A 19,039-nucleotide genomic window follows, 5' to 3' on the forward strand; every position below is an offset into this window, starting at 1 on the left:
AACTTCCCAAGCCTAGATTAGACCTCCTGTCACTATACCTGGGAAAGGAAGGGGGCAAGGCACGGTTCAGATGGCACTGACTCTGTTCTTCTAAAAGTTAGCAGATTTTCTTGAATAAGTATTTCTCCATTTGTTATATGACCTTAGGATGGCTTCCAGACATATTTAAATTGTTTTCCATACTTTGATCATTTGTTTTTTATTGGGAAGAGGATCCACAGAGTTCCTCACATCACTATTCTAGAAGTGCTTCTGACTTGACTTTTCTGGGATGTGTCACTGTTTATAACATCTTTGCATGAAAAGTTCCCTTGATATCTCTAATTTTCTTGAAGAGATCTCTAGTCTTTCCCATTCTATTGTTTTCCTCTATTTATTTGCATTGATCACTGAGGAAGGTTTTCTTATCTCTCCTTGCTATTCTTTGGAATTCTGTATTCAAATGGGGATATCTTTCCTTTTCTCCTTTGTCTTTCACTTCTTTTCATAGCTGTTTGTAAGGCCTTCCTAGACAGCCATTTTGCCTTTTGCGTTTTTTTCTTGTTGATGTTCTTGATCACTGCCTTCCCTGCAATGTCACAGACCTCTATCCATAGTTCTACTGCCACTATCAGATCGAATCCCTTGAATCTATTTGTCACTTCCACTATATAATTCTAAGGGATTTTATTTAGGTCACACCTGGATGGTCTAGTGGTTTTTCCTACTTTGTCCAATTTCAGTCTGAACTTGGCAATAAGGAGTTCATGATCTGTGCCAGAGTCAGCTGCTGGTCTTGTTTTTGCTGACTGTATAGAGCTTCTCCATCTTTGGCTGTGAAGAATATAATCAGTCTGATTTTGGTATTGACCATCTGGTGAAGTCCATGGGTAGAGGGTTCTCTTGTGTTGTTTGAAGAGGGTGTTTGCTCTGACCAGTGTGTTCTCTTGGCAAAGCTCTGTTAGCCTTTGCCCTGTTTCATTCTGTACTCCAAGGCCAAATTAGCCCAGAGACTTTGAAAGATGGGGCCTGACTGTTCTCTAATTGTGATATACATCTATCATCACCGTGGTGGTTTGTGAACTTGATAACAGCTGTGAAGTTTGGCACTTCCTCACAGTTAATACATGCCGGTATCTGAAATTTGTTTGTTCTGTTGTGGGATAGGCATTATTTAATTAAATAACTGTAATGTATGGATGTGAGAGTTGGACTGTAAAGAAAGTTGAGTGCAGAAGAACTGATGCTTTTGAACTGTGGTGTTGGAGAAGACTCTTGAGAGTCCCTTGGACTGCAAGGAGATCCAACCAGTCCATCCTAAAGGAGATCAGTCCTGGGTGTCCTTTGGAAGGACTGATGTTGAAGCTGAAACGCCAATACTTTGGCCACCTCATGCGAAGAGCTGACTCATTTGAAAAGACCCTGATGCTGGGAAAGACTGAGGGCAGGAGGAGAAGGGGACGACAGAGGATGAGATGGTTGGATGGCATCACCAACTCGATGGACATGGGTTGGGGTGGACTCTGGGAGTTGGTGATGGACAGGGAGGCCTGGCGTGCTGCAGTCCATGGGATTGCAAAGAATCGGACATGACTGAGCGACTGAACTGAACTGAACTGAACTGAAATTCATGCATGAGCAAACTGTTCAGAGTGAGAACTGCCTGTATAGCATATGTTGAGTAATGTCCCATGGTAAGAAACAAATACCTAGAGGCCTGTAGGATGAGAATTTGTATCTTGTTATGAGGAAGTCTTTCTCTAAGCGGAGTGTGAAATTGAGATATAAAGAAAAAAGAGAGTTGCTTTGACTTCAGAAAAATGAAAGAATTCTGCATAGCAAAAGGCAACCCAAATAGAGTTAAAGATAACTGGCAAACTTGGAAACATAAACATTTGATGATGTCTTTGGCCAGCAATTCCCTTTTTTCACCGTAGAATGAGGGGGAAATCTCAGTGAGCCAAACCTCATGAATCAATAGATAAGAGGTTAGACTAAATTTCTCATATGGTGTGGATTTAATTTTATGGAATGCAAAGTATCTTCCTGTAGGAAACACGGAGTATTAGCAGTCTTATCCAAATCCTTAGCAGTGCACGCAGGTAAACCTTGCGTAACTGTGTGATGGGTGAGTCTCTTTTCTGTTCTATAAGAGAGAGAGAACAATGAGCAGAGTGTGTGTTTCTCCAGGGCCGAATTCTAGTATTGTCTCTGGACCACTGAGCTTTTCAAAAAATCGAAACGCACAGTCTCTCGCCAATCACTCTGAAACAATCAAGAGGGAAAGAAATGGAAAGGTTGATGAACTTGCCAGTCACCGTTGTGGTCCTGACTCCTGAAAATAGTGATGATGGGGAGGATGAGATGTCACATATCTGAAACTTACAGGGCATGAAGATTCAGATGTCCAGGGTGTAGATTCACATGGAGTAGGGAAGAATGCCTCTCATAACCTACCTCAGCTGAATTACTTATTGGGAATTGTTGATTAAGAAATGAGAGGATACAGGCAGGAGCAACTCCTGAAATAGTGCCTAAATAACTCAAATATTCCTAAGGAATCCTGCGGACAACTGTGTCAGAGAGGAACTGACAAATGGAATATAATAAGCACAGAGATCATGCCCTTGTCAGCTAGCATACGGAGAGCATTACTGATCCTCAGCAAATTGCCGGGAGCCAACACACGAGACCCTACCCCTAAAGAGGCCATAGGGGAGAAAACCTGACGGGCAAGGCGAATCAGGTTTTCAGGGGTTTTGGAAAGCTGCCCCCGGCTCTCACCTTAAAGATGATATCTGTCTTTCTGATGCCTGCCTCAATGGACTACTCCCTAATTTCTCTGACACAGGCAGGAAGGCCTTCCCCGATCTCTTCCCAAATAAGAATCAATTTAGAATTTTAATCAATAAGTTTCCCAGGTGGTGGTATTTTATGAGATTATTTAGGGTGAAAGGAGTGTTTTAATTTAAACTCCTTTGCTGGTATTTTAGTTTGTTTGGCAAATGCGTTTAGGTCCTTGGTACTAATATACATGATTGCTTATAATATCCTAATCATAAAACAGCATAAAGAACCTGATTACCTAAAGTCTTTAGTAGGCACAGAGCCCTTCGGGGGTGAGGAAGCCCTATGAGAGAACATAAAAATATTATTCTAAAAGTGGTTATAGTTAAAGATTTAGAAAAATAAGAGTTTAAATTTGTTAATTTTAACCAGGAATGCTAAACAGGGGCTGCCTCACTGGAGCTGCAGAGTCTTTGTGTGGTAAACCTTTTAGATAAATTTAACTGATAACTTCTGCAAAAGGATTGACCTTTGTGTTCATTAAAGAATAGATTACGGAAAACAGCTTTGCATTCACCTAGGTCATAAAATGTCAATAGGCCCCAAGGCCAGAAGATAATGTACAAGACCCTCATAAACAAAGAAGTATGCAGAAAACACCCTGGTTTCGTGAAGGACAAGCTGACGTAATGTTAAACTATCTTCCCCTTAGAAATGTACAAACTTAGGGTATAAAAGCTATGGTAAAAAATAAAGCATTGCCAGACTCTTCCAGACTCTCTGCACCCGCGTCTGGTCATTCTCTCTCTCTCTCTCTCTCTCTCTCTCTCTCTCTCTCTCTCGCAGACTTGGCCCTATCAATGCTAGTCTCACGTCTCTCTCTCTCTCTCGCCGACACCGTCCATCCTGAGGGTATCCCCTGGATCCTGCCGAGGCTGGACCCCGGCAGCAAATCATTACTGATCCTCAGAAAAATGTAATGTGACTGGGCCTAAAACCTGGTTGGAATTTTCCATAGATGTGTGATATTGGAGATGTGTTTGCAGCTGCACTTGCCAAATCTCCTTTTCAAAGCACAGTAGGTCATGGCCAGAGGAGCAAGGGCAGCTCTGCTCGCTCTCAGGCAGAAAAGGATTTTAGAAATGTCAGGTTCTCTCCCACAAAGGAAGGGGTTAGCAGATTATGAATTGGTGATTAGTACAAGTGTCTGTGATCCCTCAACTAATTTCCATCTTGAAGCTGGGATATAAAGACTCAGGTGCTGGGTGGTGAGTCACAATCTCTGAATAGGTGCTTAGTCAGGACGGATGGGCTGAATCCGGGTCTCGGCATCTGGTACCCAGCTCTTTTTCCAGCAGGATGCCTTTAGACATGACCCTGACACCTTTGCATCCATAGCTTTTTGTTGTTGTTTGGTTGTTTGAGTATATAAAATGGTGATAACACTACTTGGTGGCATATTCAATTAAAAAAAAATAGCAACCTTTCATTACTCAGTGCAAATCAAACAGGAAATGCTTTCTCTTAGTAACCCTGCTTAACAATTTTCTGGACTCTTCTGCGCTGGGCCAGATTCAGAAATACACAAGTGAAAGATGAGACAGTACATCATGTTTTATTCAATTGGGTCTTGATACCTGTGTGTGACTCTTAACCAAGTAGTATGCAGTAGTTAAGGACACAGATTGAAATTGTTTAGAGTGTGTCCTAAACTCTGACTGCCAGGATTTAAACCTCAACTCTGGAGATTGTAAAACCTGGGAAAAATTGCTCTCCTAAACTTCATTTCCTGCAACCGAGAAACATAACTGTATCTTCCTTGTTGTGTACTGAATAATACCCTTGTCCCTAAATATCCATATTCTAATGCCCAGAACCTGTGAATGTCACATTAAATGACAGAAGGGATTTTGCCAATGGGATTAAATTAAGGTTATTGATAGGAAGATTCTCCTGGGTTACCTGGATGGGCACTCAGTCATCACTAGTGTCCTCACGAGAGAGAGGTAGAGGGAGATTTGACTCCAAAGAGAAAGTGATGATGAAGCTAGGTTTGGATTGATGCAGCCAGAAACCAAGGAATGCTGACAAGAAAACAGATTCTGTCTTAGAGCCTCTAGAGGGGGCATGAATGGTCCTACCAACTCCTGATTTCAGTCCAGTGAAACTGGTTTTGGACCTCTGTCTTCCAGAACCGTAAGAAAATGTGTTTCGTTTTAAGCCACCAAGTTTGTAGTAATATTACAGCAACCGTACCGAACAAATGTGCACCTCTTAGGAACTATTACCCCAGTTAAGATGTGTGCCTGGAAGCACACTTAGTGGAATAGCGGCATGCAGCAGGTTTGCCATCATAAGCCATTCTTAAAAACCTGAATCCTTGGCTTTGCGGGATCATCAGATCCAGTACAGTGGTTGCCGTTTTTCTCCTTGTTCATCCTGGTAACTTGTCTGGACAGCTAGTAGAGAGAGCTCTGTCCTTCTCCACAGGTCCTCTCACCTCTATTAATTAGAAGGAAAGTAAAAGTTGCTCGGTCATGTCCAACTCTTTGGAGACCCCATAGCCCCCCAGGCTCCTCTGTCCATGGGGAGGCTCCAGGCAAGAATACTGGAGTGGGTTGCCATACCTTGCTCCAGGGGATCTTCCCAACCAAGGGATCGAACCCAGGTCTCCTGCATTGCAGGCGGATTATTTGCCAACTGAGCCACGAGGGAAGCCCAAGAGTACTGGAGTGGGCAGTTTCCCTTCTTCAGGGGATCTTCCTGACCCGGGAATCGAACTGGGGTCTCCTGCATTGCAGGCAGACTGTTTCCCAACTGAGCTACCCAGGAAGTCCTAACGAGAGGGAAGAGGTTACTTAAGTAAGACGTTACTTAAGCCACCATCTTCTTTTCCTCTCCTTTATGACTCTTCATCCAACTGGTCTTTATAAATTTTAAAGAAAACAAAGTCATTTCTCAATGGATTCAGATACTACCCCAAATTAATATTCCCCAAAAGTTCTTATTCTTATTTCTAGACCTCATCACCAGAAATTCCTGAGCCTAAACCCTGCCTAGCTTCTAGGATCAGTCATTTTCTCATTTCTCCCTTTTCCTTTTAGTTGAGTCTTGTCATTTTTGTCCCTTCCCTAAACATAACTTGTAATAAGGTGACATAGCAAAGTGATGAAAGTATAGATGGTTTGTTTTAATCCTGGGTTTTTGCCATCTACTTACTGTGCGACATTGGACAGGCTCTTTAACCTCTCTGGGCCTCAGTTTCAAAAAAATAAGTCAGTATTATAAATAATACCTACCTAAGATTGCAATTGTGAGGATTAAATGGGCTTAAGCACTTGCTAAGCACTTAAAATAGTACTTGTTGTAGTGTAAGCACTGTAATTGTGCTTGCTAATAATCATAAGTGCAATTCCCAGCACATAACTTACTCAACTTTCTGTCATCACTTTGAGGTATGTATTTGATGAAATCAGTAAAATCATTCTGTTTCAAGGGGAACAGAAAAGTATTTTTGAGCAATTGTCCATGTGGCTATTTCACCACATTTAGTGTTTTCAGATTTCTGTACAACAGCCTGGGCTAGTCCAGCAGCAAATTAAAAATGGACAGAGCTTATGTTTTGCACCCTTTATCTCACTGTCCCCCCGCCTCCCCCACACACATCCCCATCTCTTTGGACATAAGCTTTCATTTTTCCTCCATGTTCTGAAAACCTACTTCTAAGAAAGTGTCTCGGTTCATCCATGTCGCCACAAAGTAGCATTGGCATATAGACACTATCACGTGTGAAATAGCTACTAGTGGGAAGCTGCCGGATAACCCGGAGAGCCCAGCCTGGTACTCTGTGATGGCCTGGAGGGGAGTGAGGGGAGGGCTGAGGTAGGCTCAAGAGGAAGGGGAGATACAGATATAGATAATTATATGTTTATATTATATATAATGTATATATTATATATGTATATATAATTATGACTGATTTGCTTTGTTGTATGGCATAAACCAACACAACATTGTAAAACAAGTATCTGCCAGTTTAAAAACCAAAGGTGTGTGATCTCCAACTTAGCGTGAATTTAAGACAATAGTGCCACTTGTCTCAGAGAGAGAACTTTTCAAGCCTGGTTCTGTTTCTCAAGGTTGTTTTGTTTTTCTGTCTCTCCTAGCCTTTCCACCTTGGGCAAATACGGGAGGTCCACATTGTGGCTCCAACACTTAGCACCCGCGGCGTTCTCCAGGCCTGAGAGGAGCGTCTGAGGGCGACACCCCTGTCCCGGGGCTGCTGAGGGACCGCGCCCGGCTCCGTCTCACGTGAGGCGTCAGCTGCTGCTCAGGCAGCCCCTCGCCTCTCGTCACCCTGGGTGACGGCAGCGCCCGGTCCAGGGAGGGCCTGGGTGGGCTCAGCATAGGCAAGGGTGTTTCTGGATCTCTGAGAAGAAAATATCGGCGACAAGAAAGACATGCATTCATGAGTCTGGGATTCTCAAATCTTCCACAAGCCGCCTGCTAATTCTTGAGAGGTATATGTGGGGAAAATGCCCTGCTTGATAATAACGAGAGTTTTAGCCTGAAGTTCCACACAAAATTTCTAATCTTAAGAAATGTAAGAGGCCCTAGGTGAGATCTCACTCGTGGCCTAGACCAGTATTGGGCACAGTATGGAATAAGGACTACCTGGCTCATAATGACCTGAAGTACTGGTTGAAATCCAGATTGTTAACTCTCCCACAAGGCAAGGAAATTAGGAGTGATGGGGCCAGAATTATGCCGTTTTCATGATCAGTAACTAGTGGTTATTTCCAGTCTAACCTGAAAGCAATTTGGTCTCTTTTCTTTCAGGGTCTTATGCTTCCTTTGGTCTTAGAGCTTCAAACTGAGGAGGGGGAGGGGCAAGGGTTCTGAAAGAGGAGGGGATCCAGGCAAGGAAACAGTGTTGCCTTTGAACATTTTAAAAATAGTTTATTCTGGGGAAATGGTTCAAGAGAACAAAAGAAGGTGGGTCAGATTTTAGGAGAAGTGATGACATTTTGTGAGAAAATAGCAGTTGAAGGAAAAAGCAAACTGAAATACAGCATGAGTTTAAACAGTTGATGATAGAGACAGAAGTAGGAGCATCATGCCTACAGAGAGGGAAATACAGTTCTACCATTCTGTTGTCCCCAGGACCGAGCAGAACTTAGTTAATTTAACTTACTGGTTTTCAACCCATAGCATCAACCTGTAAATAAAACACAGGACACTTTGTTGTGTTTGCATAACAAATTATAAATATTATCATCACAGGTAAAGCAAACATGCTATTGCCCAAAGGTGAGCTGTACAAGGGGAAAGACAGAACTGGGGGCACAAGCAGTCTCAGGCATAAAGAAAATGATGAGATTAGAGTGAAAGTGAGTACTGTAGCTATGTCCTATAGCTAATATTTCTTGAGAGCTTCCGTGTGTTGGACATTGAAGGCTGCAGATGTGTTATTATTTGCATCATCACGAGCAACTCCACGCAGTGGTGGTTATCATCCAGTTCCTCATCATACAGGTGAGGAAACAGAGGCCCAGGAAGGTTGAGTAAATTGCTCAGGATTGCAGAGCTAATAATATACTGAAGAACAAAGCTTCCAAGCCAAGTGGTCCATCTCCAGAACCAAGGCTTTTAGCCACTAGACTACTACTTCTCCCTTCAATAAAAGCCAGCAAAAATTGCATGGCATTACAGAAGAGAGGCAGCAGAAGTGATGAAATGAATATGATGTATTGGAGGGAAGAGGGATGAGAAGTAGTGGGGGTAGGAGTTTATCTTCCTGCCTCATGCTAGGGTGCTAAAATGGATCTACAATGGATACAGCAGATAAACATAATGTCTAGAATTATGGGGGCAACATTCCTGTGGCCAAAAACTGTCTCTGGAGGGGGGAACTGGGGTTAGAAAAGTTGAATTTCTGTATTTGAGATGCTATCATGTCCACATAGTATTTTCATAACAATATTTCCATTTATTTAGATGAAGCTTCAACTGTGTAAATGCATTAAAACATGAAATTCAAAATCATCTTTATATCTCATACATTTGCTAAGTGCTTGCCTTATCAGAATTGTTGTTTTCAGCTTTGAAGGATTTTTGTTTTTTAATGAAAAGCATTATAAATTTTAAAAGTTAAAAATTGTCCCTGGTGATGTTGTCCTGCATGGCCGAGAGAAGGTGTGGAACTATTAGAAGCAAACTGTATTTCAACCCTGCTTCTGGTAGGGAAGGAGAGTGTCTGAAGTCAGGCAACAGGAGCTTTGATCCTCTGGAGTCGGAAGGAACAACTTGGAGTAAATGAATCAGGCGGCAGGGTGCCGGGAGGAGGCTGTCGGCCTCTCTGTGATGGTGTTCTTTGTTTTGCAGGACTAATCTCAGAAATGTTGCATTAGGCTCAGTGCTGTGCATTTTTAGGCTGCAGTATTTTTCCATCTGTATACTTCATGAAAGCAAGCACTTTTATGCTCCCTTTAAAATGGGAATCTCCTATTTGAATTGCCTGGTGAGGACATTTGAAGTAATTCATTAAGCATACATATGCATGCTCTATCTCCATCTATGTAGCTATCAGTTATCCTTTCCCTACTCACCTGCCTGTATTAGTCTGCTCAGGCTGCTATAACAGAATAGCATAGACTAAGTGGCTTAAACAAGAGACATTTCACACTTCTGGGAAGTCTTAAGAGCAAGGCAGAAACACTTCCAGGTGAGTCCTCCATTTTTGGCTTGTAGATGGCCATCTCCTTGCTGTGTCCTCCTCACATGGTGGAGAGAGAAAGCTTTCGTGTTTTTTCTGTTTCTTATAAGAGCTAATCCTATCATGACAGCTCTACCCTCATGGCCTCTTCTAAACCTAGTTACCTCCTAAAAACTCCATCTCCTAATTCCATCACACATAAGGGGATAGGGCTTCAATATATGAATCTGTGGAGGGGGACAAAAAAATTGTCTTAACTCTCTATATCTGTCTGTCTATCTGTCTTTATGTGTAGAATAATAACAGTGGCTTATAATTCATTTCCCTGTGTTATTTTATCCTTCCAAAACTCGTGTGAGGTAAATTGGCCATAGGAAAATCACTGATTTCACTGAAACGTTTGAAGGTTGAATTAACTTTGTGATCACACAATCAATAAATGATGATGCCACAATTCAATCCACATCTTCTCCACCCTCCTTTCCTCTTCTCTTCTCCCTTCCCACTTTCTGACTTTCTTCCAGCCGCATTATTTACTAGCTTTTCCCTTAGGACATTGGTGTCCTTCTTCTGGGCCTTGCAGAGGTTATTCCCATTATCTGGAATGCTTTTTCCTCAGGTATCTGACTCAGTTCCCTCCCGCTACACTGTTCAAACTCCACCTTCCCAGTAAGACTTATCCTGTTCTACTGTTTAACTGGAACACCTTGTTTCTCTGCCCATACACTGCTCAATCTCTGTTGCGTTTGTTACTAGGCTTCCCTGGAGGCTCAGTCAGTAAAGAATCCACCTGTAATGCAGGAGACCTGGCCCGATCTCTGGGTCAGGAAGACCCCCTGGAGAAGGAAATGGCAACCCACTCCAGTATCCTTGCCTGGAAAATCCTGTGGACAGAGGAGCCTACAGGTGGGCTACAGTCCCTGGGGTTGCAAAGAGTCTGACACAACTTAGCAACTAAACCACACCACCAGCTTGTCAGATAATTTACACTGATTTCTGTTCTACCGTCTGACTACAGGATAGGCTACAGAGAGTCAGGAGTTTTGCCTTTATTCAACCTCCTGGAGGCCCAGCAAAACTCTAGGGTCTGCAAGAACTGGACACAGTTATACCTCTTATGTTTGGTATTTTAGCAGCCTATCTCAGAGCCAAGCCAGTTATTGAAGAGAATCTTTTCTGATACTTTAAGCAGTATGATCAACTTGAAGTAAACTTAAATTTTCAACAATTACAGAGCAGGCATGGACTCTTCCTTTGTTTCTCCAGACACATGAACCTGGATACAAAGTCCATCCTCTCTGGGTGAAGTGGGAACATACAGAGATGACTGGCCTAAGTTTCAATTGGATCAAAAGATGCACAAAAGAGACATTTAAACGTTTTCAAAAACGAAAACCATCAAGTGTGTTTCCTCTTCACAAATCAGGGATTGTCTGGCCTCTGGTGTGGTTCGAGTGGTGCAGGGGGAGAGAGAGAGACATAGAGAAGTAAGGATGAGCTGCCCTGTCTCTGCCTCCTCTGGACCTTAGTTCTTCCTGGACTGTCACTCCTTACACTCAAAGCAGATTTCAGAAGTCAGCACACATGGTCATAATGTATGCCTAGCTCCACAACCCAGTCACTGGGACCCAGAAAATTTTGCAACCTTAAGTCTGCCTCAACACATCATGACTCATATATATCAATGGGTAAAGACACACAAACAGTAGTAGATTAACAGGAATAAGTTTTTACTTATATATAAATTACCTATATACATATTTGTCCATAAAGCTGGGAAAGATAAGTGTCCATTGAGGCAAATGGGTAGGGGGAGAGGAAGCAGCTAAAGACAGCTGTAGAACTTGCCAGTTCCAAGTGTAGGGAAAATATCCAGAAGTTTGGGTCGGCCAAGTTTACAGTCAAACCAGGGATGGCATAGTGGATGATACATGCAGATTACTTTCCATCCTCCACATGGAACTTCTCAATTCTGGTATGTAGTTCTGAACTGGGCTCAGATACTTCTCAGCCTGCACGACACACACACCCACCTTCCTCACCCATGCACATACAACACACACCTACTCGTGCATATCGCTGAGCGTGTGGTCCTTTGGCTCATTGCTGCTAAAGGCAACATCGTGCTCCTCCAAAGTCAGAGGGGTGCCCTGAGTTGGGGTCCCAGGAGTTCTGAGTGCAGACATTCCTCTCTAAATATATATGGTGCTATCCCCCATCGTACTACGTGGGTTTGGGCTGGGGAGGCCTGGGTGCTTTGTGTGAATGGGACAGCAGAAGTGTACCCAGTCACAGCGGGTGAGGTGCTGGCCCCCGTCACCCGCTCTGTGCTTTGCATATATGAGTTCCGAGCCCAGTGGCAGGTGCTGACACTGGGGCCTCCCATCCGAGATGAGATGTGGCTCCTTCCATGTGTTCACCCATGGTGTATTGGCCAGGTGGGTCCCAGTTGTACTGATGGGAAGTGTGGCTACCAGGTCCTCCATTCCTGGGAATGATGATGTTCCCTCCTATACCACCACCACTTGGATCTTGGACAGGTGGACCCCTTGTGTTTGGAAGTCAGGTGGAACTTCTAGTGGGTTTCAAGCCAGGGGTGGGTCTCACAGTTGCAAATCCAATGGATGCAGTGTTGTTCTAGTGAAAAGTTGAAATTGACTTGTCCCTTGACACAAATTTCTTCTTCATGGTGATGGGATTTGTAACTGTAGATTGTCTACACTCATGTGGGTCCTGGGTGCAGTGATGGGAAGTGGTAACACCCCGACCTCTAACCATAAGGATGGTGGTTTCCCCTGCCGTGACTCTACCACCTGGACTTGGCTGAAGGAGACCCCAGGCGTTTGGATTCAAGTTGGAACCAGATACGTGCCCGGATGCTGGGATGGGGGCTTGCTGTTCCTACTGCAGCAGCCAGCTGCAATGAGATGAGCCCAAGGTGATCTGGCCACAGTAGGAACACAGGTGGTGCTGGGTGTCCCACACAGTTCTGTGCAAAAGTAAGGTGGGCCAGATGCTTCTGAATAAGTGAGGCCTAGGGCATTCACACCAACCCAAAACTCCCACCAGCCATAGAGGCTGCAGCCCCATCAACAGTGGGCCTCATGTGGTACTAGCAAGACAACAAGCTACTGTCTCCAGGACTGGGCACTGTGGTATCCATTCCAAAACCAGAAGTAGCAGATACATCCCTGGGGAAAATACCTGAGCTGTAGACAGAGGGCGGCTGCATGTTGATGGTGGTGGTGGAAGACAGGGGATCTGGTAAACCCGAATCCATTATCCTTCCTCTGGGTGGCTGGACTGCAGAAGAGGTTAGCTTTTCATCTTGTGCTAGGGCTAATGGGTTTCCCAGTGGAATAGACTTGTTAGGCTTCTTCCTGTTGTTGGCCCCAGATGTGGGTTCAATGGTGAGTTCTGGGTTTCAAGCTTCACTTGAAACATGGGTACCTCTGTTGACCACATCCACAGGTAAATAAGTCGAGGCTCGGGTCCAGGCATCGCTGCCACTGGGTGCTGTGTTCTCAGAACCAGGAAGAGCCATGTGGTATGAGTAGTGGTTGTCCTTGGAGTCAGAGGTAGACTAGAAAGTAAAGTCTGAGGAGGAGGTGCATCCATAGCTTTGATGTCAAAGACTGGTTTGACATCTGTAGAGATGCTGACTGCTGAAGCATAGATAACTGCCGAAGCCATAGGTGGGGGGCTGGGGGAGGCAGGAGCCGAAGCCATAGATGGGGGTTTGGGGAAAACAGGAGCTGAAGCAATAGATGGGGGGCTGGGGGAGGCAGGACCTAAAGCCATAATTTGGGGACTGAGGGAAAGAGCCAAAGCCCTAGAGAGGGGGCCAGGGAAGACAGGACCAAAAGCTGTAGATGGGGGGCTAGGGGAGAGAGTGGGCAGAACCCTAGATGGAGGGATGGGGAAGACACTGGCTGGAGTCCTACACAGTGGGGCCGGGGAAGACAGGACCCAAGGCCGTAGATGGGGTTCCAAGGGAGACATTAACCAGAGTCCCAGGTGGGGGCCCGGGGAAGGCGCCAGCCGGAGCCCCAGATGAGGGCCCGGGAAAGGTAGCAGCCTGACCCCCAGGTGGGGGCCCGGGGAAGGCGGCAGCCGGAGCCCCAGGTGGGGGCCCGGGAAAGGCGGCAGCCTGACCCCCAGGTGGGGGCCCGGGGAAGACGACAGCCTGACTCCCAGGTGGGGTCCCGGGAAAGGCGGCAGCCTGACCTCCGGGTGTGGGCCCGCGGAAGACGACAGCCTGACCCCCAGGTGGGGGCCCGGGGAAGATGGCAGTCGGAGCCCCAGATGAGGGCCCGGGAAAGGCGGCAGCCTGATACCCAGGTGGTGGCCCGGGGAAGGCGCCAGCCGGAGCCCCAGATGAGGGCCTGGGAAAGGCGGCAGCCTGATAACCATGTGGGGGCCCAGGGAAGGCGGCAGCCGGAGCCCCAGATGAGGGCCCGGGAATGGCGGCAGCCTGATACCCAGGTGGTGGCCCGGGGAAGGCGCCAGCCGGAGCCCCAGATGAGGGCCTGGGAAAGGCGGCAGCCTGATAACCATGTGGGGGCCCAGGGAAGGCGGCAGCCGGAGCCCCAGATGAGGGCTCGGGAATGGCGGCAGCCTGACCTCCGGGTGGGGGCCCGCGGAAGACGACAGCCTGACCCCCAGGTGGGGGCTTGGGAAAAACAGAGGCTCTCTGCTGCGCATCAGTGGCTGCAAATGTAGGGTGAGGGTTGGTTTGGGAGTGAAAGGCATAGTTAAAGATTGAAGCAGGGCAGGAGACCGTCGGCACAAATGGCGCTGGTGGTGTCTGGTCTCCCTGCAGTGCGTGTCTGCTCCACCCCAATACCTGGGGGAGACTGAAAGGTTACAGCATGAGCCGGGGGAGTAGTGTCCATGTCAGTGACGTCCTGATCTGAAGGAGACAGGAAGGTTACACTTGGAGATGCTGTGACTGTGGTGGTAAAAGGGACTCCAGTAGAAGTTGTAGCAGGGGGAGCGATGGGGCGGTCTGGAAGAGGGGTGAGTAAGTATGAGGGAGGGGGAGAATCTACACACATGGGTGTTGGGGATTCATTTTTGTCGGAGGGTGGCTGGAAGGGGAGGGTTGGGGTGCTCAGGGGTGTGGAGAGGTCAGAAATAGAAGGTGGTGTTGCTCTGACTGCACACGCAGTGCCCGCATCCTCCTTGAGGGCAGTTCCCACAGTGGGATTGGAAACTGGAGGCAGAGCATCTGCAGGACTAGCAGAATGAGAGTCCACGGGGGCTGTGTGTCTTGCCACCTGATCCATTTAAGGTGTCAGGCAAGGTGGAAGGCCAGCCAGATTGGGGAATCTGGAGGACAGGTCGGCCAAGTTGGTGGTGGTAGGAGGGACCTGCAACGTGTGACTGACCGGAGGCAGGGAGCCTGTGGTCCCTGGGGCAGGCGGGGCGGCGCTGCGGCGTCGCATGGCCTTCCTTGCATCCCTCAGGATTCTGTTCCTCTGACGGTCCCTGTTTTGTTTCAGGGTGCCCCGGGTTTTGGCGCGAGTCATGGCTGGAAGCTTCAGAGGCGGGGGAAGGTCACTGCGACCCCAGAGCAGCGGCAGCGGGGGCGGCAGTGGCGGCAGCGGGGGCGGCAGTGGCAGAAAAAGCGGCGGGGGCATCGTCCTCTTGCGGGGGCGCCCACTGCCGGCGGCTCCCAGGGGAGAAGAGCTTCTCCGCGGGGTGTCTGAAGGTGGCTCACGCTGCAGCGCCTTCCCGGACATCGGTGACTCTGGGCAGCCGGGTTGGTGGTCTTCACCCAGCACCACTTCTCCTGGCCTCTCGGGCAGCAGGCTGCAGCGCGGACTTGGGGCAGAGAGCACCGTGGCCAGGGGGCCAGGCTGCGAGGGAGGCCGGCCGTCTCCAGCAGTGCCGTCTGAGCAGATGGCGGGGCTTTGGGAGGAAGGCTTCGTCCGAGACACCTGGGCTTTCTCACTGAAGTTGCCTCCTGGGTGCCCCGGAAGGAGGTTTGGAGGCTCGGGAGGGCAGTGGAGGGGCGGGAGGAGCCCGCCGGTCTCCTGGGGCCTAGGTGTCATTGTCATAGCCCCGCTGCGGTCCGGACTCATCTTTCCGTTGTCCTCTCCTTCGGCCTCTGTGTGACCTTCCTCCTCTGTCACGCCTTCCCTTTGATCTTCCTGGACCATGGCCTTACTCTCCTTTGCGCGAGGAAGTGGGCGGTGACTGGTTGGTACCGGCTTCCCAGCCTTGGCTACCTGAACAGGTAGCTCAGGGAGTGAACGCAGGAGAGTAATTTTGCGCCCCGGTGGAGGAATTCTGACGGTTCTCGAAGGTCCGAACATCATGGAATTACGAGTGGACAGGACGGGCTGCTGCTTCGGCCGCTCCCTCAAGTTCGCCAGGGGTAGCCCGCCCACACGGGAGTACCCAGCCTGCTGGATTGGGTACCACCTTTTCGGCATGCTGTAAAACCCGGACGATGAGGGCACTGGATCCTGGTTGAGCAGCCTGCGACCAGGTTGTAAAGCAGGAGCTGGGGCGGCGGGGTGACCCCGGCCAGATGTGGTGGCACCCCGAGGGCGCAAAACCAGCGAGCGCCGGCCCAGCGGGCGCCGGCGGCGGAGCACAGAAAGAAGTTTACACAGTAAATTGCCCGTATTGTGCGCCAAATAACCCGAGAATAGAATGTGAAACTGCGAGAGCGTCTCCCTAGCTTCTTACTCCTCTCGCGGTCAAACACGCCCTGGAGAGAGGAGGACTCAGCCTGGCAATTGTGACGCGTCCATGGTATACGTGTCACAGAGAAACTGCAAATTCCGGGGCAAAGGGCGGGCCCCAGTGCACGACCCCTCCCGGGCTCTCTAGCCGCTGAGACCTCCCACTGTGGGTGGCAGGTGTTTGGCACCAGATGGGCCACCGTGCAGAGACTCTTCAGGACCGTGGGGGCCTCCTTCTCCAGAGCTCATCCCATCTAGCTCCTCATCATGCAGCCCCCTTGGTGCCTGCGTGTGTATCTGCCGGCCCTTCCCTGCCTGGGTCTCAGAGACCTGTGCAAAGCTGACTGCAGGAGCCACCCACCCTCCCGGGGGTGGTCCAGCACCTGTGGGGACCTCTCCAGCTTCTCTGCGAGGCCAGGAGCCAGGAGCAGCTTCTCCGCCGCGGCTCCTCTGCCATCATCACCAGCCGGAATGCAGAGCCCTCACCTGGCCAGGTGCTGCACCCCACCACGTCCTTTTCTGGCGGGTAAGCCTCTTTCTTCACTTCTTTTTAGAAATTTGGTACAACAGTTAAATCTTAGACTGTTCTTCAGGGTGTGCAGATGGTAATGGCTTAGCCAGGATGTGACCCAAACCTGCTCTGGGCTGTGGTGCCTCCCCGCCATACATGCTTCACGTGTTACTGTTCTTTTCTTGTCCTCCTTATGGCACTTAGCCCTAAGTGTCATACCTATAATGAGTCTATATCCTACCCTGTAGGTTTTCTTTTGCTCAATTCATGAATTGATCACCTGCTGCGTTGGGTTCTGATCTCAGAAGAGGCAGGTTAAGGACCACCAGTTGTCAGCATAGCACCAGCGGAGGTTTTCCCTTTGGTATAGTTTGAAGGATCCAGATATGTAAAGATGATAGTCTAGATAAATCATGGGCTTTCCTGAAAGAAATTTACCAGTGCATTATTCTGTATGGATTAGAAGCCTGTTTCTGTGGCCTTCCTGGAGTGTGTTCAGTAAGGCAGCTCATTCATGTTGAGAAAGCAAACACATCACTTATTGCAGCTTCATAGTGGAGCCCTGTGTCAGCTTCAGTCAGTCAGTACAGTTTGGTCACTGTGAGCATGTCAGCTGGGTCCACTCTTTACTACCATATATAATTCTAAAGATTCTTATGCCCAGGAGAGAAGTCACACTCTTGGGTGTCTAGGACAAGGGAGACATGTTATTATTCACAAGGTAGAAGCTTCAAAAGAATAGGATAGGACTGAAAACTCCTAGTCTAACATGGCTTTATCGAGTTTGAATCTTGTTTCTTTGGCTTACTTCATTGGAGTGTTTTCTTTCTCCTGGGCTGACATTGTGTGTTACACAGCAGGCATGTGACATGTAGAGGTTTCAGAACCCAGAATTGTATTGATCAGTGAAACTTTATTTATATATTTTAGTTTAAAATCTATTTAAAATAACACTGGACATAATTCATATATTATAAATTAGTTTGCCCTCTGCTCTTGAGATTCTTTTTATAGTATGTCAGAGTAAATTTGGACTTCCATCCCCAAGAAGATTTGAGATTGGAGGACACAAAAGGTTTTTCTCAGACCTAAATTATGTCTGAAAAAAGCGAGAAATATCATAAGCCCTATCTGACCTCTCTAGGAGCAGAAATGATTTACAGCTGTGGCATTTAACCATAATTCCTTGATCTCATTTGAGAAGAGTTCAGTAAGGAACAATCTCTTCATTTTTGTTTCTTCCTTATTTTCTTGTCTTGCTTACCAACAATCCATTGTAATCCATGGATTGATATGGCAGCAGGCTGAGTGGTCTCTGGAGCTCATACAAGTAACTTTTTTCCCTAAAATAACTTTAATTTCCTTGTTTTTCAGCTCCTCTTCTTTCCTTGCCCTTTGCTATAACCAGAACTCACTGAAAGCTAACTGGCTTTGTGCAGACCCTCCTTAGGACAGTCTTTCCTTAGTTATTTTATTCATCACTCGGTTTCATTTTTTGCCTTCTCGAAATATGTTCAAATCTTTCTGTAGTTGGTGACTTCCACAACCTCTTGGCTTTTACTGGCTTATTAATTTTGGTATTTCTACACTTTTATTTAAGTATGGTTTCAGAAGGAACAGAAAGTAAATGTGTCCTAGTCTGCCATCTTGAGCTGAAAATCCCTGTCAGTTTTAGCATCCAGCATTCCCATGGGGTGGGGCGGGGACCTTGGCATTAATAGGTGTAACACTCAAGATTTCAGCTTTTCTTGGGCAGTCACTAAGGACATAGTATGTGGTAATTTCTAATGGGAAAATAATAACTATTTCATGGAATTTATTTGAGGATTACATTAGATAATGAACATACAAATGCTTTCTAAAGTTTCAAAGTCCATAAAAATGTTTCTTGTTATTGATTTGGTGCTACTTCAGTTTTACTTGACAGTGATTCATGACCTTGCTTATGTGAGAAGATGCCTTCTGAAACAATTATGATCATTTAAAATATTTGTTTATTTTAAATGTTTACTTGTGTAAGGAGCTGTGCAGAATGAACTGGGCATCCCCTGCCCCCTAGTGGCTAAAAAGCTGCACACAAAACACTTTTAACATTTCCAGAGTGACTTGGAAAGGGCTGAGAGCTGGGAGACGCCGCCCTAAGGGACTTGCATTTGTGTACTGCAGTCTGTAATTGCCTGTGCCGAAAGTTTTAGCCCCTCTTTTTTTTTCTGGCATGTTATCTAAAGCTGGCTAATTAGCATTCTTAAGAGTAAATCATTTGTTACTTTGAATTAGGTGTGTTTTGTTCAAGGACAAGTTAACATATGTCAAGTCATGCTGAATGTAGATTCTCATTTTCATACAAAATAA

The 19,039-nt window shown here is 46.9% G+C and overlaps 1 protein-coding gene across 1 annotated transcript in view; it reads left to right on the plus strand.

Moving 5' to 3' along the window:
- Nucleotides 1-16,019: 16,019 nt before the first annotated feature.
- LOC136145504 (exocyst complex component 1-like) overlaps nt 16,020-19,039 on the plus strand; it is a 48,439-nt gene continuing 45,419 nt past the window's right edge. Inside the window, 2 exon segments of the mRNA XM_065903813.1 lie at nt 16,020-16,103; nt 16,578-16,702. Of these exon segments, the coding sequence (XP_065759885.1) occupies nt 16,020-16,103; nt 16,578-16,702 (209 nt within the window).

The sequence above is a fragment of the Muntiacus reevesi genome, chromosome 13 (assembly GCF_963930625.1).
Source record: "Muntiacus reevesi chromosome 13, mMunRee1.1, whole genome shotgun sequence".
NCBI classification, from domain to species: domain Eukaryota; kingdom Metazoa; phylum Chordata; class Mammalia; order Artiodactyla; family Cervidae; genus Muntiacus; species Muntiacus reevesi.